The sequence below is a fragment of the Dermochelys coriacea genome, chromosome 12 (assembly GCF_009764565.3).
Source record: "Dermochelys coriacea isolate rDerCor1 chromosome 12, rDerCor1.pri.v4, whole genome shotgun sequence".
Taxonomy (NCBI): Eukaryota; Metazoa; Chordata; order Testudines; family Dermochelyidae; genus Dermochelys; species Dermochelys coriacea.
The window spans coordinates 6229131-6252884 of NC_050079.1; the positions used below are offsets into that span (position 1 = coordinate 6229131).

A 23754-nucleotide genomic window follows, 5' to 3' on the forward strand; every position below is an offset into this window, starting at 1 on the left:
TTCCTTTTAACTCGTAACAGGAGGTGGCATCCCTGACTCCAGCATAGGCTCCCATATGGTCAGGTTGGAAGGAACTGCTTGGCACGTGTCGTCCAGTGTCATGTATCAAAGAGAAGACCCGTGGCCGTCTCTGCAATAAAGTTCTCACCTATTCTTGAACTTCTCTGACTGTCCCTAGTTACTGAGCTGTGTTTCTCTGTGTGATAGCGCTCGGGCAGGAAGTTCAGTTTTTCCCTTAGGAACTTGGGCCCATTTTGCTCCTTGTTTTACCATGATGGGGCCCTCATGTGAATAGTTAGCTACAAGGCAACAGAATAAAGCAGGGAGATATTTACTGTCAGTGGTTCCCAAACCATGGGCTTCAGATCACCACTGGTTCCTGGCACACTTGCTGCTGGTCTATGAACGGTGGTCTGGTCACATAGTGCCACCTTTGCCCCTTGTTTCCGGTGACTGCTCCTAGCTTCCTGCCTAAGCGATTGCTGTAGGTGCCCCACGGATGTGATCATGAACAGGAGAAGTGGCCAGGAGACTCTCTAAGATGTCGTCCACACAATTAAATATTTGGCGAGCCCTTGCTCTCCGTGTTGTCTCCCCTCGTTCTTCCACATGCCATGGAGATTGGATACTTCACAGCACCGTTTTGAGAATCTCCAAAGGTTTTGATTGGGGCAGGATTGGTATGAGGCTAACTTAAATGGCATTCATTTGCTTGTACTGTGTTCAGTGACCATCTCCCCAAACTTGAATCACATCGTCTCAACCCTCCAGGAGCTCTGAATGATGTGTTGGTTGATGTTTGGAGAGATTGCCACATTAGCACAGCCACTTGGAAATGAAATTGAACCCAGGTAGTGAACTTGCTGGTTTGGTTGGCATCACTGGCGAGCTGAGTCAACTACAGGACCCTCTTACTACCCCACTTGCTGTGTTGGACAGCCCTTGTAGCGGGGCTGATTGAGGGGGTCCTGCATCCTTCCCCTTTTGCCCAGAGGTGCAAGATGTTTGGATAGCAGCTGTCTGACAGGGTGTGGGGAAATGAAGGTGAAAGGGTTCCCTGGAATAGAGAGCTGGAGAGCCTGTCTGGACCAGCTGTCTAGTTGGGTTAGTTGTGTTAAAGGGGAGTCCTCCCCCAGGATGCTGGCATGGGAGCTCTCCCATCTGTTGGGTAACTTGTAGTCACCTTACTAATACAAACACTTGTCTTTCAATTTTTGTAACTATCTCGGCTCCTGCATTGTGGTAGAGATCACACAACCCTCTGGAAGAACAGATTGACAGGTCACACATACTAGTTGTGACATAGATCTCAGTCTTTCGGGAAGGCAACCCAATTCACTGGTTTCATGCCACACTTTTTCGAGCAGCAGGAACTGGGCTCTTGAGCCTGGAGGCTGTCACCAACCTAGAGCAGCCACAGTTGCCTCTTGCCCCTTTAATTACAAGTCATGGTTTTAAAAACTAGCTTCCCCTGCCCTTGGAGCCCATCCCTGAGGGCCAGAGACAACCCATGCGCTCCTGTCGGAGCCCATGGGAAAGGGTTGGGAAGCATTAATGTGACTTTCTTTCTTTTTTGCAGTCAAATCTCTATCCCACTGTGGGGCTGCAGACGCCAGGAGAAATCGTAGACGCCAACTTCGGGCAGCAGCCGTTCGTGTTTGACATTGAGGACTACATGAGGGAGTGGCGAGCAAAGATTCAGGGAACCATTAAGCGGTTTCCCATAGGAGACAGACTAGGCGAGTGGCAAGCAATGCTGCAGAAGTGAGTCTCTGCTGCAGTCTTTCTTCTACTTTTCTTGGCTTAGATGTAGCACCTGACAGATGCTGCAGAATGAGCAATGGTAACGCAAATTCTGTTGTGCTCCCTTACACTGTGTGACAATCCTTTATGCCACAGTCCAGGGAGGCCATCTTAGTATTTAGAGGCAGGCTCTTGAAAGCATCACTAAGCGTTCTCCTGGTCAAGATCCAAAACCTGATCTGCCATTCCTGCCCTGCTCAGGATGAAACCCTTTTCCGCTCCAATCTTTAGGAGATATGTCAGGGTGAGGAGATTAAGGGATTGGTGTAAATAGAGTTGAAGGCCTTGTCTACACTTAAAATTTAAGTCAACGTCACTGTGGTGCTCAAGGGTGGGAAAAAGCCACACCCCTGAGTGCTGGAGCTAATCTGATCAATCCCACAGTGTAGGCACAGCTAGGTTGATGGCAGCATGCTTAGGTGTGAGCTGCACTAAAAAGCTAGGTTGACCATAACTGAATGTTAGCCTTAGCATTTCAAGTGCAGACAAGCTACTGTCAGGTAGGTAGGCGGTGTTCCTACAGTGATGGAAAAACCCCTTCCGTCGTCATAGGCTGCGTCTGCACTTCAGGGTTATGCCATCTTAGCCACAGGGCCATACCTGCTATGCCCCTCTAGCCGCTGTAGGGTAGACATGGCTTAATTCAGCCCTTTGGAGACACAACTCTTAAGGGAACTCATGGAGTCCACATCAGCTAGGCACTCGGGATTGTTTCTTTGATGCTTTTCCTCAGGGCCTCTATAAGCCTCACTTTTAGTCTTGTGCCCATGAACAGGGCAAAACTCGGCTCCTCTTGAGGCAGCCAGCCCTCCCTCTCCTCCCCGCAGTCAGTTGCAGGGTCATTAGCGAATGCATAATACAAGTTTGCCCTCATTTGCTGCGTAATTGGACTCCAAAGACTAAGCTGCCATTCTTCTTAAAAATGTCTGGTCCTTCTGACTCTGAAATGAGCCTTCCAAAGCTGTACAGTGTCTGCCTGAGTCTGCAGACATCCTGAAATGACAGCCCTGAGGGGTGTGAACTGTCTCGATGGGTTGTTTGAAACTTAATGACCATTTACACGCCAATATTTGCTTCACTGCTGATGGTTTTGGTAAAACATCATGCTGACGTTCTTATCCAGAAGTGTGGCTCTGAACGGCAAGTTACAGACATGGTATGTTGGGACAGCTGTGAAGAGCTATTCATAGAGAATGGAAAATGAATTCCATTCCCTTTCCCACTCTGAGTGCAAGCAGGGGAGGGAAGGAGGAGATGAGATGATGTCTCTACTGCTTCCTGGGGGCCAGGAGCCCAAACAGCCTCCCACATTTTCTTAGTGCCACAGGCTCCAATTTGCCCCTCACCTGGGAATCCACCTCCTGTTTTCCCCAGGACAATGTGCGCGGGACAGGTATGTGTTGCCAATGCAAAATCTGCAGCATACTGAAAATTGTAAAATGATAAATTTATTGAATTAGTAACAGAGATCACAGGAGCTCCTGTACTGGTTAGGAGTGGGCGGGAGGGCTGGGCATGGTGACATGAGAAGTCCTGGGGGGGCAGTGACACGTGAGGGAGGGGTAATTTAGGTTTCATGTGCCACACAAAATATGGAGCCTTGTCAGAAAGGAATGCTGGCCTAGTCCTCCTTGCAGGGGGCAGAGTGCTCTGTGGCTGTTTTCTCCAGGTCCCTTCCAAAGGAGCTGGAGTCCTAAGCTCCGGACATGTAATAAACTCGCCACCTCATGGAAACACGAGTACCTCCTCCGTGGAGACGGCTAACCAGGGATCAGCTGAGGGCATTGGCGAGTCAGGCCATGTCTACGCTGGGAATGCTTTGGAATAGTGAAAAGAAAAGGAGTACTTGTAGCACCTTAGAGACTAACAAATTTATTTGAGCATAAGCTTTCGTGAGCTACAGCTCACTTCATCGGATTCATTTGGTGGAAAATACAATGGGGAGATTTATATACACACACACAGAGAACATGAAACAATGGGTTTATCATACACACTGTAAGGAGAGTGATCACTTAAGATGAGCCATCACCAGCAGCAGGGGGGGAAAGGAGGAAAACCTTTCATGGTGACAAGCAAGGTAGGCCATTTCCAGCAGTTAACAAGAACATCTGAGGAACAGGGTGGGGGGGGAGAAATAACATGGGGAAATACATGGGAGAGACTGCTGAATTGGAATTAATTTGCAAACTGGATACAATTAACTTAGGCTTGAATAGAGACTGGGAATGGATGAGTCATTACACAAAGTAAAACTATTTCCTCATGTTATTTCTCCCCCCCACCCTCCCCCACTGTTAACTGCTGGAAATGGCCTACCTTGCTTGTCACCATGAAGGTTTTCGTCCTTCCCCCCTCCCCCGCTGCTGGTGATGGCTCATCTTAATGATCGCTTTCCTTACAGTGTGTTTGATAAAACCCATTGTTTCATGTTCTCTGTGTGTGTATATAAATCTCCCCACTGTATTTTCCACTAAATGCATCCGATGAAGTGAGCTGTAGCTCACGAAAGCTTATGCTCAAATAAATTTGTTCGTCTCTAAGGTGCCACAAGTACTCCTTTTCTTTTTGCAAATACAGACTAACGCGACTGCTAGTCTGAAATTTGGAATAGTGGTGTACCATGGTGGCACAGCGCTGCTCGACTGAACACAGCTATACTGGCCAAGTAAAACCACCCCTTCTGAGTACAACAAGCCATACCAGTAAAAGCATAGCTCTGGCAGTACAGCTGTGTCTACCCTAGGGACTTCTGCTGCCACAGCTATATTGGTCAGAGATCACACCTCATAGCACCCCTGACTGACAGCTATGCAACCAGACATCTGTAGTGGCGATAGACATGCTTTGTAATTTCAGTAGCTGCTGTTTGGTCTGAGAGCAGCCCACCAAAACAAGCCAACAGGATGTGGTCTGTCCTCCAGGAACTGATCAGAAAGGTGGGTGTCCTGCAGAACTGACCCCCACATATCAGGCCTACATGCCACAGAGTCCAAAAAACTCTCTCTGCCCTGAACTCCCGGGTTACATTCTGAAAGGTACGTACGGAGACAGTGTGGTCCAGGGGAATTGACTGGATTGGGCACATGTCCGCAAGGTGAATGATCACGTGTGCTTGAAGAAGGAAGCTTGGTGTGGCAGCATTCCTGAAAGGAGTTCTCCAGCTGTAAAGGACACCTCCCCCTCTCCCACCACATACACCAGTTTTCACTTGTAAGAGTGGTTGATAAAGGGATGCAGCCACTAGCAAGGGGTGCATACTGATAAATAATTCTTCCTTCACGTTGTTCTGATCCCCTGGTGTCCATGCTGACAGAATTTAGCCACTGCTGTGGAGAATCTAAAATAGCATGAAATGTAGCTGAGCTAGAGTGGCTGGCTGAGAGAGATGTGTAGGATCTCAACACTGGTAATGCACCTGAAGTGTTCCTGATGGCATCTCGACAGAAACCAGAGGTACAAGACAGCAGAGGAAGGAAGCAAGCCTGGATGAGCCAGAGAAGCCCCCAGCACTGCAGGCTATACCCAAGTGCGCGCTGTGCTTGTGCTCTGAGCACTCACTTTAAGGCGAATAGCCCTACCTGGAGTGTTTCTGTAAGTTCTCTGTCTACAGTCCCACCAGCATGCTTGGCTTTGGGGATGTTTATCAGTCTGGCACCAAAGACAAGACCTGGTCTAGCCTGGGACTGTGAAAATCATTAGCTTTGCCTTACCTTAACATGAAAGCAGCCTGCCAGAACAGCCAGCAGCAGTTTATTTTGAGACCATGTAGCACATTCCTCAGAGGAGCAACATCTCTCCAAGATTTCAGGAGCTGTTCCTGGCTGGACATGTGGCACTCAGCTAGCCAATGCAGAGCATTGTATTGTGGTAAATATGCAAGGCATCTAACCCGTGAGTTGGTGCTGGTAGTAAACTAGTACAAAGGACAGGATACTGCACTGGTCAGTTGACAGGGGTGGCTGCTGAGAGGCTGTGATGCCAAGGACAGAAATATAAGAATGCGGGGCAGCTCTGATTTCATTTAGCTGTATAGTGCAGTTTAAATACCTATGGTAAGGAGTTAGATAGCTCTGGCTATTGAATTCAACTTAACAGAAAGCCAGCCCAATTCTTAGCTCCCATCCACTTGCCGTGTTCTTAGTGTTTCAGCCATAGTCTAACTTGGCCATCTTAATGAGAGATGTTTGCTGTTATGTCCCAGGTTACTAGAAGTTTGAGCTTTTATTGATCCTGTCTGCACTGCAGTCATTACACTTCCCGAGCCCGGGGCTCTGTGTAAAGTATGGGATGGGTTCAACAGACACAGTCGTCTTGGTTGTTCCAAACTTCTGATCCAGAATCCGAAAGGGTTAAGCCCATGATGTTATGCTACCAGATCAGCCTCTTGGGCTATTCTGTGCCAGAATTGCAGCATGTAAACTCACTCTATTTCTGACTTTAATCATGAGACACTCAGTCACACATATGCTGCAAACTGTCTTCCAAAATTTTGGCATGAAATGATTCAAGCTTCTGCAGTAGCACCAGAACTGTCTTTACAAGCTTTTCAGACAGTTTAGTGGTAACTATTGCCATTTGTTTCCAGTGTGGCTATGTCTCTGTATTGCCTTGCAGTAGTGAAGAGGTTCTCAGATAGGGATCCCAAAGACTGGCTGTTGAAAGAGCTATTAAAAATAGACAAAAATTCTTTGGGTTGCAGCTCATTCACTTGGAGTTTGCCTTTGGGCACAAAAGATGGCCAGAAAGCTGGCCCCAGAGAGAGGCTGGCTGGCTGTGAAGAGGGATGCCTGGTCAGCACCTTCTGCAATGCATACCAAGCAGGCTGGTGTTACAGTACTGTGTGTGGTTGTAACAAGGAGGATCCTGGCAAGTGCTCGCTTGCCCTCTAATAGCAGTGAATGGAATTCAGTCTCGAAGCAAGTCACTGGGCAGTTTTTTAAAATAATAAAGCTGTTAATCCCATCTGAACGGCAAATGTGTTGCTGGCTCCCAAAAATATTTCCCTCCTATAGAGAGAGTCATCAGTTTGAAAATCCATTCTGGCCCTGTCTCCTTGGTCAATCTTAATCAGCAGCCAGCTTGGTAGAGAAGCTATTTCCAAGCCAGTTTCCAGGCCACCATTTAAGGTTGATGAAGTCTCTACATAGCACTAACATTTAAATGACAGAGACAATGAGAAGGCACGAGATGGATTCAACAAGGAAAGGTCCCTGCTGTCACTGGGGAAATATATTTCTACTGCATATATTGTCTGACATCACAATGAAAATATTTGTTTTTACTTCCAACGTTTAAGGATTAAAACGTAATTCAGAAATCACTAATGCATGTGCTAAATAAGTGCTCAAATTTTGTCTGCATGGTAAATCACTTGTTAGTGTATGGGGGTAATATAAATATGAAGGCATCCATTCAATTATCTGTTGCGTTGTTGAAAAAAGTATTTAATGATCAGAACTCAGGTCACCTGTCACTCAACTTCTTGATATCTTGGTTTTCCTGTCTGTAAAATGCAGATCCTGGTCTGCTTCCAAGGAGACTGAGGCTAAATTAATTAGTTTGTAAACTGCTTTGAGATCTTTGTACAGAAAATGCTGAGATAGTAAAGATCAAAACAAAGCAAAAGCTCTTATGGTTCTGAATGGCTTGTAGCATTGGTAATGGAATGTGGAATCTTTCCCTTTTGGGTCACATGTCCATGTCCAGCCCAGATCGATTATAATAAGATAAATATATCTGATGTCTTGGCGTCTGTTTTTAGATGATTTTGGGGGCCTCAGCCCAATTCCCAGTGGACAGGGGTTTACGTTGCAATTAGCACTGATTGGACCCCAGGAGTAAGACACTGGCTGTGTTCTAGCAGGACTGAGTTGAGTAGCTTTCCCTGATGCTGAAACTGCAACAGCACCCGTGTTGATTTCCCTCCCCTCCTTCCTGTGGTTCCTCTGTTTTAGTGATGCATATCATGCTGTTTTTATTTTCTTGTTTCCTAGTATGGTGTCTTCCTACCTGGTTCATCATGGATACTGTGCAACAGCGACGGCCTTTGCCAGAGTGACAGAAACCACAATCCAGGAAGAACAGACCTCCATAAAGAACAGGCAAAGTAAGACTCGTAGAGCACTCTTCTTCCTTAGGTTCCATCTCCAAGTCACAGCCCTTCCCTTCCCATCTCTCTCCTTCACCTCTTAGGCTCATATCCTTGCAAACTCATGGCCTAGCAGCTTGGCACATCAGGATAAGAGTTGCTCCAGGGCAGGAGGTACTTTCTTGGAGATGGGGCCCAGTTCTGGAACAATGTAGCTGATTACCTCTGTTGTTAAAGAGCTGATCTCCACTAACATTTGCACTGAGACCCCAGAGATATCTTTAATTTGGGGCCTTAGATTCCCGCTGGCAGCAGTCTCGTTAACTTGATTATGAGGACTAGGGGCCATAGAGGCCTTAATGCATCTGCCTGGTTTTACTGTGGCACCCATTACAAATGAATCAAGCCAAACCCTGGTCAAATTCATTTCATGTTTTCTGCTTATGAAGGGCTTTGCAATGAGCAGAGCTGGGTAGAGAGCCATGCACCACACCTGTCTGCTTTGCCTGCTACATCAGCTAATAGAATCATAGAATATCAGGGTTGGAAGGGACCTCAGGAGGTCACCTAGTCCCACCCTCTGCTCAAAGCAGGACCATTCCCCAATTTTTGCCCCAGATTCCTATATGGCCCCCTCAAGGATTGAACTCACAACCCTGGGTTTAGCAGGCCAATGCTCAAACCACTGAGCTATCCCTCCCCCCTTCACCTCTTAATGTCCAGGCCACCAGCTTCCACAGGCATAAAATGTGCTGCTTTGTTTTCTTTGAGCCATTCTAATTAACTTGCTCGTGGAAAAATACATCTTTGACGAGAACCCTCCCACTGGATTACTAAGGAATTGGAGAGCAGTTGGAATGCAATCTTTAAAATCCCCCTGATTTTATTTTTTTACAGAATCGCAGAGCATTGGGTCCAGTCTTGCATCTTTTTCCATCTTCTCCTGGCTGATTTCCATTTTCATCCCCTGATGCTCTGCTGTTCTGCCCTCTGCTACATGTGCCTCCTTCCTGCTTGTGATCTCTCTCCCACGCGGCTATTATGTCATGTCACTCCTATGTTACATTCCTCTGTAGTTGTCTGGAACACACGTTTCTTATACGTGCTGAATGAGTGTTCAGGCTGGAAGAATCCTCTGCCCAGCAGCCTGGGATGACCTGCAGTTGCTGCCCAGCGCTGCACCTCCCTCCACAATGCCCATGCAAGGATTATGACTGTCCACTTCTCTGCTGACAGGCCACACCTAGAGCAGCAAAGCAGAAACAGCTTGAAATGGACAGCACTCTGCCTTGCTGCCGCTTTGATGGGAGAAGGAAGAGGCTGCGAAGCAGAAGAGCTTTTTGTAGATTTCAAGCTGCTTTGGTGTCATTGATTTTATTAGTACATGGGTTATCTGCCCAACCTGATAGGGATATCTGATATGGGGTAGTACTGCCACAGTCATCTATGGGAAAGGAGACTAAACAGGAAGTGTGTTAGAGAAGGAGATGTCTCTGTGTTCCGGTGAAACTGAGACAGATTAAAATGGGCTCTGTAAGATACAGGCAAATCAAGAGAGGAACAACACAGACAGGGAGACAGAAATAGAATCGAAGGTGGAGAAGCATCAAAGGCAGAGAGAAACCAGTGAAAGCCTGCAAACCAGAAAAGCAAGAGAGGGGGAAAGAAAGGCAGTGAAAAAAACTGCCATGGAGGTGAACAAGAGGAATAAAATGAATGTGACTTAAAAGGCAGGCGTCAGCCACTGGAGTTAGCTGACTCTCATGTTACAGTTTAATTAAAGGGACAGTGACAAGATAAATAGACAATTTTTAATCTACCTAGAGGAGAGAGGATTCTGAGAAGCGGGAGCCTGTGCAGTGGGAGTATTAGAGCAGGGAACTGGCAGTCAGGACTCCTGGGTTGTATTGTGAATTCTGGCACTGACTTGGGCAAGTTTCAGCCCCCATGCTTTAGTTCACCATGTGTAAAACGGAGTTAATACTTGCCTCCTTCAGACAGGAGGTTTAGACTCAGGGCGTGTCTACACTAGAATTTACTTTGGTGTAATTTAGGTCGCTCAATGGTGTGAATAATCCAAAAAATTACACTGACGTAAACGCCAGCGTAGACAGCGCTATGTCAGTGAGAGAGCTTCTCCCGCCGACGTAGCTACAGCCTCTCACGGAGGTGGAGTTATAATGCCGACAGGAGAGCTCTCTCCGGTCAGCTTAGAGCATCTTCATTGCTAGAGCTTCTAGTGTAGACTAGCCCTCGGTCTCCAGTGTTTGCAAAGCACCTTGAGATCATCAAATGAAAGTGCAACCCTGTTTTGTGATTTGCTGATTACGCTTAGGGAAAACCCACAAGCTACAGAGCACTGTAAATGAGCAGCTGGTGCCTTACTTCCTTCTCTGGGTGCTCTGGGATTAATGAATGCTCAGTCCCTACCCCATGCCTGGCATCCCAGCCAGCAGAGCAGATAAGTTGGCACTAGCACTGCTGGCTGGTGTGTGACCTGGCGCTTATAGAATCATAGAATATCAGGGTTGGAAGAGACCTCAGGAGGTCACCTAGTCCCACCCTCTGCTCAAAGCAGGACCATTCCCCAATTTTTGCCCCAGATCCCTATATGGCCCCCTCAAGGATTGAACTCACAACCCTGGGTTTAGCAGGCCAATGCTCAAACCACTGAGCTATCCCTCCGCCCACTGAGCTATCCCTCCGCTCCTGCTTTGTATCCCTGAATCTTTTAAAACATCCAGCTTGTCAGGTTTGAACCAGTTCAGTCTTCATTGTTCCTGGAACCAGCTTCCTGAGATCTTGGTGTGCAGCTGATTTGGGATTGTGCCTCTGTAGAGAGAACCCTGAATGATCCAGACCCTTGTTTCCCCCAGCAGCCTGATGGGCCCTGACCAGGCTGCCATTCCCTGCTTAACTTCAGTAGCTTGCTAATGTTCTGAATAAAAAAAGCCTTTGGTTAAGGCTCAGCACCCCACCTCTTCACTTAGGAAGTTACAGGCGCACAATGCACATCCCTTGTATCTCCCACTGGTTCTCCAGCAACTCCTGATATTTCGGAGGTATCAACAAATCCCCTGCCTGTCCTCTCAGGCTTTCTTTCGGTGCACAAATGGCATAAGCTCAGCTATACCTAGACTCTTTGCGGGTGACCATTGGAGATGTGGCTCTGGGGGCATGAGGGATCTGTGGGGGCTCCGTGTGTCATCTCAGTGAGCACAGTACCTGCTATCACTGGGCTTTCCTTGGTGCCAATAGATCTCCTCTTGCTTGCAGGAATACAGAAGCTAGTCTTAGCAGGCAGAGTGGGAGAGGCTATAGAGGCCACGCAGCAGCTCTACCCTGGCCTCCTAGAACACAACCCTAACCTGCTCTTCATGTTAAAGTAAGTATGTTTAGCTTTTGTGCTGGGAGATGCCACTGGAAAGTCTACAGAGCCGAACCAGGCAGTCCACAGGCCTCACTGTGTTAGGAACCAACATAGTTCTTAATTCAGGCAGATTGAGACCTCTGTTAAGAGCGGTTACCCTGTGAGCAAGGTGGGAAGGAACACTGACTACCCTTGTTAGCACTGCTCAGGATCCATAGCTGTTGCTGGTCGGGCTTTGCCATGACCTATCAACTAAAGATGGGCGAACTAGGCACCTTGTTGGCCTGACCCATTCTGCCTGCCCCACGGAGATCCCCTCCACCTGAGCAAAATGCCAGGTCTGGGAAAAGTGCTGCAGCCATATGGAAGTGGTGCAGATTCCTACCCCGGTGTATTACCACTGCCTTTGGTCTTCCCAGTCTATCCTGTTGTTCAATCAACATGAACGTGGTAAAGTTCGGTTCATCCCTACTTACAGCCTGCTGAGAAGTGTGGGCACGGCTGTGGGGATTCTGGTATGGAAAGAAGCTGGTATGGAAAAAGGTGGAGTTAAGGCAGAGACAAAGGGAAAGTAAGAATTGGGGTGTGTGTGTGTGTGTTGGTGTCCTGAGTCATTCAGGTCTAGTTCATGTGTCCTCTTACTCTCTGCTTACCCTAGGATATGGAGTATCTGTCAGCTCCCAGTAGAGCTGAGTGGAGAGCTAGGCCTTTGCCAGCCTTTCTCTGTAGATGAGTGTTTTCACCTTATATTGTCTTCTCTTTTGTAGTGGCCCCCAGCATAGGTTGATTGGACAGTGGGGGAGGTACGAAGTTTGGTGCACTCTCTAGAGTAACCATTCATTGCCATGGACAGCACAGTGGAAATCACCTTTTCACCCTTGGGCTTAGAGAGAGAATACCTGTGATGCGAGGAACATTAGCCATGCAGTGCCATATACCCCCAGTTTCTTGGCTTGCACTCCCTGTGTGAATTCTGGTGGGTTCAGATCAGTGCAGACATTTAAACAGTTGGTTAACTAGCAGGAATAGTGTCTGAGCACTCAGTTACCTTGCCACAGGAGTAGAATGTCGTAATTGCTCCCGCTGTTTGGAATCAGTGCCTCATTTCTCCCCCCTCCCCCCCCGATCCTATGGTATCTTGTGCTTTTGTAGCCAGTGCTGTTGACACTGTAATATGGTCTCTGTCCACGTCTGAGTGTGATCTGTTGCCTTGGCTGATCCAAGCTAAGATGCAGCATCTTGTCAGTCATATGTAAAACACAGTTAATCAGCTAATACTGGGCTGGAAGCTACAGTGTAGTTATCTGCTCTTGAAATGGTCTTGTTTATGTATCATCTTTTGTCCATCCTTGTACAGGTCTCCAGGTTCATTAGCATCTGTTTCTAGGCAGCAGTATCAAAACTCCCTTCCTTCTCCAGCATTCCCAACTTGAAGACACGGGGAGACTTGAGATGCCCTACTCAGAGCTAGGACCCCTCCTAAGCTTTGGTTGATCCCAGTTTGCTGCTGCTCTGGGACGTATGATAGCAATCACTAGAAAAGCACCAGCACTGAATCTAATTCATATCACCCTCCCCTTCTTCCTCGGTATCTCTGTCCTTGTCTGACACAGGTGCCGACAGTTTGTGGAGATGGTGAATGGAACAGACAGCGAAGTGCGGTGTTTCAGTGCCCGCAGCCCCAAGTCACAGGATAGTTACCCAGCATCCCCCAGCCTAAGCCCCAGACACGGATCGAACAACTCGCATGTTCACAGCACGGGTAAGTGCTTTTCTGTCCATCTCCACACGAAGCAGGTCAGGTCTTGGGGATGGGTCGCTTTGTACACAACCTGCTGGGGTTTGTCCTTTGCTCTTTAAAAGACATCTGTCCTCCTAACCCCAGCAGGAAAGATTTACTGTTACTGGAGGTGATCTTTCTGACAGAAATGGCATACTGTTGATTTTGAATTAATTATTTTAACAGAGACTAGGTTGTACAACAGCCTTTTGCAGAAGTTCCTATGTGGAAGCTGACAGAATATTCTTCAAAAGGACTGCCTCACAGAACAGCCAGTTACCTGATTTAGTCCTCCTCGGGCAGAGCTATATAAGCAAAGGCCTGGCTCGCACAGCTTGTCTCTTCGACTGCAGGGCCCACAAGGGATAACTGCTCTCCTATGGACTTCCTAAAGTCTACAGGAGAACCTCCCCTTCCTTCAAGGTGTCCAGTGCACTCACCACTGCTTCCTCCTCTGCAGTACCCAATCCTGTTTTCTATTTGGAAGCCAGGCTAAGCAAAGAAGTGAGATGAATACACTTTGCTACAGGTTTTTCATGTGTAACAACGTGTTAAAATGAATTCGGAATTAAGGATTTACAAAGCAAAACAAGTGAGAGCCAGGGGCATAAGGTGCTTGCCTAAGATCAAAGCAGAGGGTGGAGATGGACGGAATGGGCCAGGGAGCCAGAACTGCTCTGTTTGAAGCTTTACATTCCCAGTGGAGAAATCTCTTGCTGACACTCAAGCTGTCTCCACCTGGCAGTCAGAGCTGCTCCATGTGAAAAGCTGAGGGTGCTAAAAGGAGAGAGCTGGAGCATTCATAAAAACGTTCTCTGCTGGGCATGCAAAGACTTAAATGAAGGGGAGATGATTAACTGAGCAGCTCCATAGCCCTGCTCCCTTCAGCCATGTTTCCATTCTGGGGCCTCAGCCCCTGTTTGTCTTGAGACTGGATGTCTTTCTGAAAAATAGCTAACTCAACCACAGGATGTGGACTCAGTGCAGTAATCCCAGGTTGAAATTCTCTGGCCTGTGTTATCCAGGAGGTCGGGTGGCTGATCAGAACAGTCCCTTCTGGCCTTAGAATCTGATTGTCTCTGTGGTAATGGATTTTTGCAACTAGGAAATTCCTACATAATAAACTCAATGAACATCAAGTTAAGACAGACTTCATCTCCAGCATTGTCCCGGTCCACACACATGAACATGCTGCTGTCGCGGCGCTTGATCCTGTCAGTACACAGATTGGCTTTCAGAACAACATTGGCCACATCAGTGCACACATCAGTGAGCTGACACCCACTCAGCAACGCACAGCCATATCGTCAGCCTGTGATGCATTTTGCTGTCACATTATGAATGCACACGTGAAGTGGCAGGCGTGTATTGTCCTCACTTCTGAGTTTGTAGGGTATGTTGCAGAGCCAGTTTAATGTTTTGACAGTCATGTCTGTGCATGTATATATAATACAGCTAGTTAGTGGCAGATGAGGCTTTGCATATGTAATCAGTGCTGTCATCTATGGTACCAGGCACATGGTGATAGCTTTGTGGGCCTAAGTCTCCTTTCGCTTGCTCCTGTAACTCCCAAGTGAGGAGAATCAGATTAGTCATTTTAAAATGTCCGTAAATTATAAACAAGTGTCATGTGGCAGGTTGGTGTTAAGTTGTCTGTGTCCCATTATACCATGTTTCATCCTATGAGATGGAGTTTGCAGTTTGTGTGAGGTTTTTAAAGCTTCTTCAGCTTTAATTCTCTTGCAGCAGGTGGATTTTGGCCTAGTTTTGTACTAGTGCACTGAACATCTAGATTTCTTCCCCAGGTATGTTAGAGGGATGAGAATTCTGGTTTCAACAAAGACAAACTTCGTGGGCTGAGTGTCTTGTGTGCTTCTCTTTGGGATGCTCAGTTCCTCAGGTGTCTGAGCTAGTTGGTGCTGATCTTATCCGCTGGAGTGTTTCTCACAATCACTGAAGCACAGGTGTTGCGAGTGGGCGCTGCTGTTCATTTGGGGTTTGCTTGTGTTTTCCTAACACTGTGCTTAATGTAAAAAGCAGCTCTATTATTTTGTGAATTGCAGCCTGCCCCTATTTCCCTCCCCTGGGGCCTGCTCCTCAGTGACAGGAGCACAAGCAATGTCTCCTGCTGCTGACTTCAGCCCAGAGCTGCCTAGCCCTTCCCCTCTGACACCTCTCTCCTTGGCTTTCAGGAGCAGACAGCCCAAGCTGTAGCAACGGAGTCACATCCACAAAAAGCAAACAAAGCCACAGTAAATACCCAGCACTGAGTTCATCGTCGTCCTCTTCCTCCTCTTCCTCTCCTTCATCTGTGAACTACTCTGAGTCCAATTCAACAGACTCCACCAAATCCCAGCAGCACAGCAGTACAAGTAACCAGGAGACCAGGTATCCCTTGCGGTGCCTTCCCGTGCCTGGGCCGGAAGGGGCTTAGCCTGCTTTCTGAGCACCTCATCAGCCATTCGGTCAGCACTCTTTCCATCACTGTGGTAACCATGAGTAGCTATAGGCATCACTGCTGAGCAGCCAATGGCAGGTCTTCTTCCACACTCTCCCTCCCACCTTGGGGCTGAATTGGTGCTGCCCATTCCCGTAGGAGAAGCAGGATAGCCTTGAGAAAACAGTCCCCAAATACCTTTGGGGCAGATGTCCTGCCACGGTGATGCTGTGACTGTCCCAAAGGGTAGTCTAAAAGGCAGCCCTGCCGTGCGTGCTCCTGCACTCTCAGCAAAGGGCTTGCTTGTGGACAGCACACAGGCCTCCTTCCTCCAGGAATCGGTTTGCTCCCGCACGGAATAAAAGACTGAGCTGGGTGCAGGAAGCAGACCTGAGTCTCCTGCACTGCAGCCCAGACCCTTGTCACTTAGACGTGTCCCTTTTGCATGGGGTCACATTCTGTTCACTGGACCAGTTCATTAGATGCTGGTGTCATCGGGCCGAAGGGCCATATGAATTACAGGCATCTCCATTGAGTCATGGGGGTTTCAAGCCTAGAATGAATAAATGCATTATTGCTACATTTATTGGGGTTTGAAATAGACATAGACTATCAGGGTTGGAAGGGACCTCAGGAGGTCATCTAGTCCAACCCCCTGCTCAAAGCAGGACCAGTCCCCAACTAAATCATCCCAGCCAGGGCTTTGTCAAGCCTGACCTTAAAAACCTCTAAGGAAGAAGATTCCACCACCTCCCTAGGTAACCCATTCCAGTGCTTCACCACCTCCTAGTGAAAAAGTTTTTCCTAATATCCAACCTAAACCTCCTCTACTGCAACTTGAGACCTTGCTCCTTGTTCTGTCAAATATGCTGACTAAGTGTGAGAGCCGAGTTTCCTCTCTGCTTGGCTGCTGCGGGGCTGCCTAGGGTATGCTGGGGCAGAGATCTTTGTGATTAATGAGGGGTCCTCACTAACTGTCAGCTAACATTCAGACTCACAAAGTGGGATGCTAAATACCATGGTCAGGGAAGCCTCTAGCTTCCGCTTTGAACTCCACATGGTTGTACAGCTCATAACTGAGTGAGAGACATCACATACTGGAGTCCTACGAATCGTCTGAACAAATGCTGAGTAATGACAGCTCTATGCCAGCGGGGACGGCGTAGATCCGAAACACAGAGGATCTTTGAACTCTTGAGTTCAAGTCCTGGCAGATCATCTCATCCCTTCAGCCTTCTGAGTTAGAGCAGTGGAGGTCTCCTGCAATTTGCTGTGTAGAGGTCTTGAAACCATGGCCCTGTCTGCTCTGTGTGGACATTAAAGAACCTGTGGGACACTTTTTCTAGGGCTGATGGTTTGCCTCGGTGCATTTGGCTAAAATTTCCTCTGTATTGTGTAGAGTGTTGTGTGCTGCTTGGCTGCTGTTCTCCACCCCAGAAGTGGCTGCAATTTGAAATATTAATTTAAGTACTTCACATCTTCCCTCCTCCGGGACCCACTTGAGTTGGAATTGCACTTTATAGATAGAGTCCTTCGTTATTCTGAACCTGGTTTTGCCCTGCTGGATAGATTGTTTTCTTGTCTCCTGTGGGCTACTGGGTGTCTAGCCCTGGCAGCCCACTGGTCGGCCATTGGGCAAACTTCCTCCTGTAGGACTTTCCCTTTGGGGAATGTTTCTGCCCTTTCTAAGCCCTCAGGCTTTTCTTTTCCTTTTGCTCCCCAGTGACAGTGAGATGGAGATGGAGGCTGAGCATTACCCCAATGGAGTCCTTGAAAACTCCTCCACCAGGATAATGAATGGCACCTACAAACATGAAGAGATCCTCCAGACGGACGAGTCCAGCATGGGTAGGGCCCTGGAAGGCAGGAGTGCTCTCCTCTCCCTCACAAAAAGTTAGCGGGGGAATGGCACTGCTGACACATGCATTAGCTCTATCTGGGACTGGATCAGGGTTGGGCGTTGCCCTGTGGGTCTGTTCCCTAGCCCAGGGTGCAGGCATGAGATTCTCGGGATCTCTGATACAGAGCTGGGGAGAAACCATCTGGGAATTGAACTAATCTAGACTTTTTTGGGGGCCAGGTGCTTAATGCTGATTCAGACAGGGCTGGGCAGCTGAATTTGCCCACTGACTTGATACATGGGGTGGGGCTCCCTTTACAGGGGAGTCAAACAAAAGGCCTAATTTTTCAGTGCATCCTGTATGCAAACTGCCAGTAAAGATGATGTGTGTTAGACTTTCACCCTGGGGGATCCTACTGCCCTGGAACTCCCGAGGTGCAGGATACAGAGGGCTAATCAGCTGGGCTGGTGATGGGGCAGTGGAGGTCAGAGCCTGGCCACCAGTCACATCCAGCTCAGAACCGTACTGACAGTTGCCATCCTCTGTTGGTGGGTGGTTCTGTGGCCTCTCTGGGTAGGTCTACAAAGCAACTAGACACCCGCAGCTGGCCCAGGCCAGCCGACTTGGGCTGTTCCATTGTTGTGTAGCCGTCCAGGCTCTAGGACCCTGCGAGGTGGGAGGGTCCCAGAGCTCAGGCTCCATCCTGAGCCCAGAAGTCTACACAGCAATGAAACAGCCCCACCGCCCAAGTCACCTGGCAAAGTCCAGCCACGGATGTCTAGTTGCTGTGGTGACGTGCCCTGTGAGACGAGATGAGGCTGTGAAGGTCTCACTCTGTTTCCTGGTTGTCAAGTGCTCACCACACAAAAACCACCTAGATGGCTGGCGTGGATTGCCAGGCATCCCTGCAGGTCCAGAACTAGAGAGGCAGCGACTTGTGGGGAGGCTCTAACTGTTTGGGGGGGGGGGGAGTTGTCAGTGCAGCCCCTTCCCCAGGGCTACATTTCCACACTCACCACAGAGGTGATAACACAGCTCAGCTGCAGTGTGGACCCGTGTGGCTTGGTCATGAGACTTGATGAGCTGTTAATGCTGCCTTCCTGTTCATCCAGGGCAGATCCTGGACGGTACCGTGCCTGTGTGCACCCCGCACAGACACCCACTGCCTGCTGGCAGACAGCTGGACACGGGGCTCAGGGTGCAAAGAACAGCAGTGGGCATCTGCTCTGCAAGGCTGCCCTTAAAGCACCCCCACCAGGAGAACATTAGAGTGAGGGTGGGCCTCGGGGAAGGACTTTGTGGACCTGAAGCAGGGCTGAGCACCAGGAGTTGCCTGCCTGCAGAGCAGTCATTTCTGTTCCCCTCTGGCCTTTTTCCAGAAGACGGCTGCCCCCAGAGGCAGCTCTGCGGGGGGAACCATGCTGCCACAGAGCGAATGATCCAATTTGGGCGGGAGCTGCAGACTCTGAGCGAGCAGCTCTGCAGAGAGTACGGGAAGAATGCGACACACAAGAAGATGCTGCAGGTGAGGGGGTGCCTCTGGCTGGGCTCACAGCAGCACCCGCCACATGGACCAGAGCTGGGGTTTTCCCTGCCGGGTACTGGGAGGCTGGGTGCTGTGCGGGTGGAGAGGGGTGGGAACAACGCTAGAATCAGCAGTGGCCCTCAATAACACAGGGCGTCTGTGGCCAGCTCCCACAAGCCAATGTTCATTCTGCGCTGGGGGGAGGTGCATGTCTGCCTCCACTGCTGGCACCTCAGCCAGGAGTGAGAGGTGCATGTCTCACTCAGCAGCCCCTTGCCCAACTGCCTTGCCCAACAGCCCCGGAGCTGGGGCATTCTTGTTGGCAGATGCCCACTACCTGGCTGGCTGGGGAACGTGCCCTGGGTGACGGTTAGTACCTCCCCGTTTTCTGCGTTGCTGCTCGCCTTACTGCCCATGTCTCTCTTCTGTCCCCAGGACGCTTTCAGCCTGTTAGCATACTCTGACCCCTGGAACTGCCCTGTTGGGCAGCAGCTGGATCCAATCCAGAGGGAACCTGTGTGTGCTGCTCTCAATAGTGCTATATTGGGTAAGGCAGGGGCCGCGACACCTGTGCCGCAAGCACAGTTGCCCCTGGACAGGTGCTTGGGATGTGAGGGGGCCCTCAGAAATGTGTGCCTGGAGCTCCCCTTGTTCCTGCCAATTGCTCCGAGGGGTTGTGGCCTGGGACAGTGACAGCTGGGGTGACTGGGGAAGGGTGGAAGGGAAGCCAGATACCCACAGCCCTACCCCCATTCCCTGGCCATCATACAGCTGCTGCTGCTCCTGCTCTGTTCCCCTCCTGGCTGGCACCCAGTCGCCTGTCCCAACGCTTCTCTGAGGGTTTTCTTCAGGAATTTCCACCTTCGCTGCAAGGAGCTAAGCCACCTCCAGTGCATTCCCCTGTCTCACCCTACCCCAACAGCAGATATCAGCTCTCTCCTCCGGGGTCCTTTCAGTGCAGGGATTGACCGCCACACCCCTCCGGTCTGTAGCTGACTCCACTGTCAGGGAAAGTGTGTTTCACCATCCCATCAGTAGAATTCATTTCAGTGGTGCTTGTCCTCACCTGAGGGCCTGTGGCTGGAGAGTGAAGAGGACAAACTTGTGATTGCTTTGGGGGTTTTCATTGAAAAGCCAGAGTTTCAAGCATTTAAATGAGCTTTCTTCTCTGAGAGAGGGTTCCTGAGCCTTCTTGAAAGCCATTCCCTCTCCCTTGGCCTGCCTGTAGCCAAGATTATAAACGGGCCATGCAGCCCAGCCAGGGCTGCCCTTTCCAACCTGAGGGTAGCTGGATGTGGAGTGACCTTGCTGTGTGCACAGAGATCTGTCGTGGGGTCTCCTCCAGCTGATTAGTTCTCATTGTGTTCCCAAGCTGCTGGCCACATGTGCAGCTGGGCAATTGAGGAGTTGGGTCTGGTCTTGGCCCCTGAGTTCTGGGGCCCCTCTGCATCCACAGTTGGGTGCCAGCACCTGCTGTCTAATTGGCCTCCAAGGACCCATTCCCCAGCCCAGCACTCACTGTGTAAGGCCTTCACCCCTTGCGCCTGCCCCATAGACACAGCTGCTCCAGGCTTTCCTCGGGATGATGGCCTTGTACTCCAGAGTCCTGATCTGCCTGAGGATCAATAGCAGGTTCTTCCTTTGCTTTGCTTCTGAAGAGTCCCAAGCTAGGGAAGTCAGCCCAGAAAGAGTAGGTTCTGGCCTCTCAGCCTCTGGCCTAGGGTGGAGCCTGTCCAGACAGCAACTGGCCAATTCCCAGGGCTTGTTGACACAGAAACTTTCCATGGTAATGAAGCTTGTTTGCAGGCAGGATATGGCCTGTACAGCGACAGGACCCCTTGCAGCCTGGCTTCCTCTGACATCTTGGCAAAGGGTCGAGGGAGAGATGGTTACTCTGGCTGGCAGCCACGTCATCCCCCTGGGCTCTCAGAGAAGGCTGATCACTACACAGGGTCCCGTGGCAGCTCATCCACCCTGCTCCCTCATTCCCCACTGGTCTCAGGCTGGGGCTTGGCCGGGAGCCTGAAAAGCTACTTTTTGATTCTTTTAGTCACAATTTTTCGCCTGGCCCAGCTCCCTGCACACCCAGCAGGGCAGAAGGGACTGAGCAGTGCTGCCTGTGGGGGCTGTTGTGAGGTCAGCACTGAGGGCCGGGGACTCGCCCACTCCCAGTGCTCCACCTGCTGGTACCACCAGGGAGGAGGTGTGGCAGAGCTGGCTCCCTCAAGGCCTTTGTGGCAGAGAAAGGAGGGTAGGAATTAGACTCTGAGGACACGGGGCAGGGGTTGGAGCTGGATCCCCAAACTCTCTCCCTCTTCCCCATTCCCTGGTGGGACTCAGTTTCAGCCCAGGTCAGTCTTTCCCCCGCTGGCCAAGCTCCGTGCACGAGCCTGCTCCTCTGTCTCACAGAGCCGTGTTCTGGTCCTAGGAAGGCCCCATACGTCGATAGTCTGGTCTGTGTAATCCACCGCTGTGGCTGTGGTCTCTAGTGCAGCATGACAAGCAGTAACCTGAGAGCAGCGAGCTAGAGGGGAGATAGGGCTCCAGCCCTGTACCTGGCTGCACCCTCTGTCAGACACACATGGAGGAGGTGGAATTTGGGGAGGGAAAGTCTCCTCTGGGGATCAGGCTGCTGACAGCCACATGGGGCTGGCTCAGTATCAGCAGTGGGGCAAGGTGCTTGCCCTGTTTGCTCACCCACTGGAGGAGATGAGAAGTTGCTGAAGGATGTGGCTGAGGGACTTGTCCCCAGACATGCTGTGTGCATCCTGTGATTCTTCTGACACCTTTACGAGGCTGGTGGCACCAAGCGTCCTCCTTTGCTGGTACGCCTGGCTGAGGTCTCAGCAGAGGCACAGAGCTGGCTGGAGTATTTCCCCTCCAGAGAGATGAGCAGCATAAAACTGGAGAGGACACTTGAGAAAATGAAGGACTCCAGATCCACGGCTAGGCCCGAGGGGGCTTGTACTGCAGGCTAAATGCCCATCAGTGGAAGCAGACAGCAGCCACCTCAGAGAAGGTCACTAACTAGCATCCACCTTGCTCCTGCCTCCATGTTCTGCTCTCCTGAGTCTCAGGGGTTCAGTAGCTGGAACAGGGGCTGTGCAGCCCCATAGTCTCCCTTGGACTCAGACTGGCAGCACAAGTAGTTGCTTGTTGGCCCACGCAGCACTGCTTCCCAAAGGTCCTGCTGCCTCACACTGCTGGGGGGCGCGTCCAGCGAATGTGGGAGAGAGTCTGTGCAGGGACAGCACCCTGGCAAACCCAGCGTGAGGAGCTCGGCAGCTCTTTGTAGCAGCCGTCCAGCCTGTGCTCTGCTCGCTGTCGAGGGAGCACTTAGGTAGGCCGCTCTGGCAAGGTGCCGTACTCAGCCTTCCAGCACGGCCATTCTGAGACGCTTTCTTCTCTCTTCCCCACAGAATCTCAGAACCTGCCAAAGCAGCCCCCGCTGATGCTTGCCCTGGGCCAGGCTTCCGAGTGTTTGCGGCTCATGGCTCGTGTGGGCTTGGGTTCCTGCTCCTTTGCCAGAGTTGACGACTGTTTGCACTAGCCACCAGAGGAGATGGAGTGACGTCCTCCAGTGCTGCCCTTCACCCTCCATTGCCGCCACCGCCTCTTCCCTCGCCTGACCTCCCTGCTGCCCGGCCCCCCCACTGCCCCAGGAAGAGACAGAGTGCTGACTGAGTCAGTCCCTCCTCACCACAGGTCCCCATTCCGTGCCGTTTGCGGAGCCGGGCAGCGGCTGGCAGACCTCTCCCATCTCCCCACCGTCACTGCGGCTGCAGCAGCACTCAGTATTTCGCTGGTTAATCTAATGTAGCGCCTTACGATTTAGGTCTTTCTCTTTATTTTTTTCTGACTGAGCCACCAGTATTTATATCTGGAGAGTTTGTGCTGAGCTGGTTTCTGCTAATTTAGTGATAAAGCTCATCCACCTGGGTGACAGCTTCTTATTTTCTTAAGTAAAAAAGATCTATACCCATCCCCACACATGAACATCCAGTATTTATCTCCAGTGCTAGTGACCTGAGCTCTTCCTCAGAGGGCAGCTCATGGTGTTTATTTGGATCCCATTCATTAAAAAGGTCTCTTCCACCTCAGCCAAGGCATTCATGTATTTATTCCCCACAGCCCAAGCTCTGTCATCCCCCCACCCCCACCCCAGCAGTCACTTTAGGCTTCATCCTGGGAATTGAAGGATCTCTGGGCTTCACCAGTTCTGCCCCTTCAAGAGCCCGGGGCTGGTCCTTTGCTGACCCTGTGAAGGGCCAGACTAGTGCAGTGGGAGACATTGCCTTGTTCCTCATGTCAGTGGGCTAGGCTGCAAATGCACTTCCAGCCCTGGAACAGTCAGCCTTCGGGCATGGAGAGCACCTCGCTGTGGTTAGAGGCTGGAAAAGCGGAGGGAGTTGGAAATCACCAGGTTTGGCTGAGCCCCTGGCGCTAACCTCCAAGGAGCAGCTGCTAGGGCTGCCTGAGCGAAGGGTTTGGCTGTGTGTTCCGTTATGGAGCCCCATTCTCTGCGGCTTAGTCCACGTTGGCATAGCTGGGATCTGGGCTGCATCCCCCAGCTAGAGCTCTGCTAGGAATCTTTACTGATCACCCATCCCAGATGTCCAGATCGCTGCTTAGATATGCCGGGGTCTGCTGGGAGAGTTGACCTGGAAGTATGGAGTGTGCTTGTGTCACCCCTAAAGCTTGTAAATGTCAGGTTTTTACAGGCTGTGTGTGTGGACAACAGCATTATAGACAGCAAGATTTTAAATACAGGACAGCCAGGCCATTACATTTAAAGGCAGCAGCTCTGTTTTCATAAGGATTGTAAAGTAAATATTGAGTTTGGAGCCACACAATGACCCCAGCAAGGAGCTGTGACGGCTTAACACCAAGGGAGGATGAATTGGTTC

At 50.2% G+C, this 23754-nt stretch overlaps 1 protein-coding gene and 1 long non-coding RNA gene across 9 annotated transcripts in view; one reads left to right on the plus strand and one right to left on the minus strand.

Annotated features, from left to right (window-relative positions):
• The window catches only part of RANBP10 (RAN binding protein 10), a 170115-nt gene extending 147168 nt beyond the window's left edge, over positions 1-22947 (plus strand). For 7 of the 8 annotated variants that reach the window (XM_038368100.2, XM_038368103.2, XM_038368102.2 and 4 more), the window contains 9 exons: positions 1580-1764; positions 7800-7912; positions 11171-11279; positions 12878-13026; positions 15237-15432; positions 17205-17329; positions 18702-18847; positions 19283-19394; positions 22267-22947. In XM_038368100.2, coding sequence (XP_038224028.1) covers positions 1580-1764; positions 7800-7912; positions 11171-11279; positions 12878-13026; positions 15237-15432; positions 17205-17329; positions 18702-18847; positions 19283-19394; positions 22267-22397 — 1266 coding nt within the window. In that variant the 3' untranslated portion in view covers positions 22398-22947. The remainder of the gene's footprint in view (positions 1-1579; positions 1765-7799; positions 7913-11170; positions 11280-12877; positions 13027-15236; positions 15433-17204; positions 17330-18701; positions 18848-19282; positions 19395-22266) is intronic. The other variant, XM_038368101.2, reaches the window with a different exon arrangement.
• Positions 8776-11177, minus strand: LOC122456329. Its single transcript, XR_006275192.1, has 2 exons — positions 10374-11177; positions 8776-9577 (listed from the first exon to the last, which is right to left on the minus strand). It is a non-coding gene; the product is annotated as an uncharacterized LOC122456329 (long non-coding RNA).
• Positions 22948-23754: the final 807 nt, after the last annotated feature.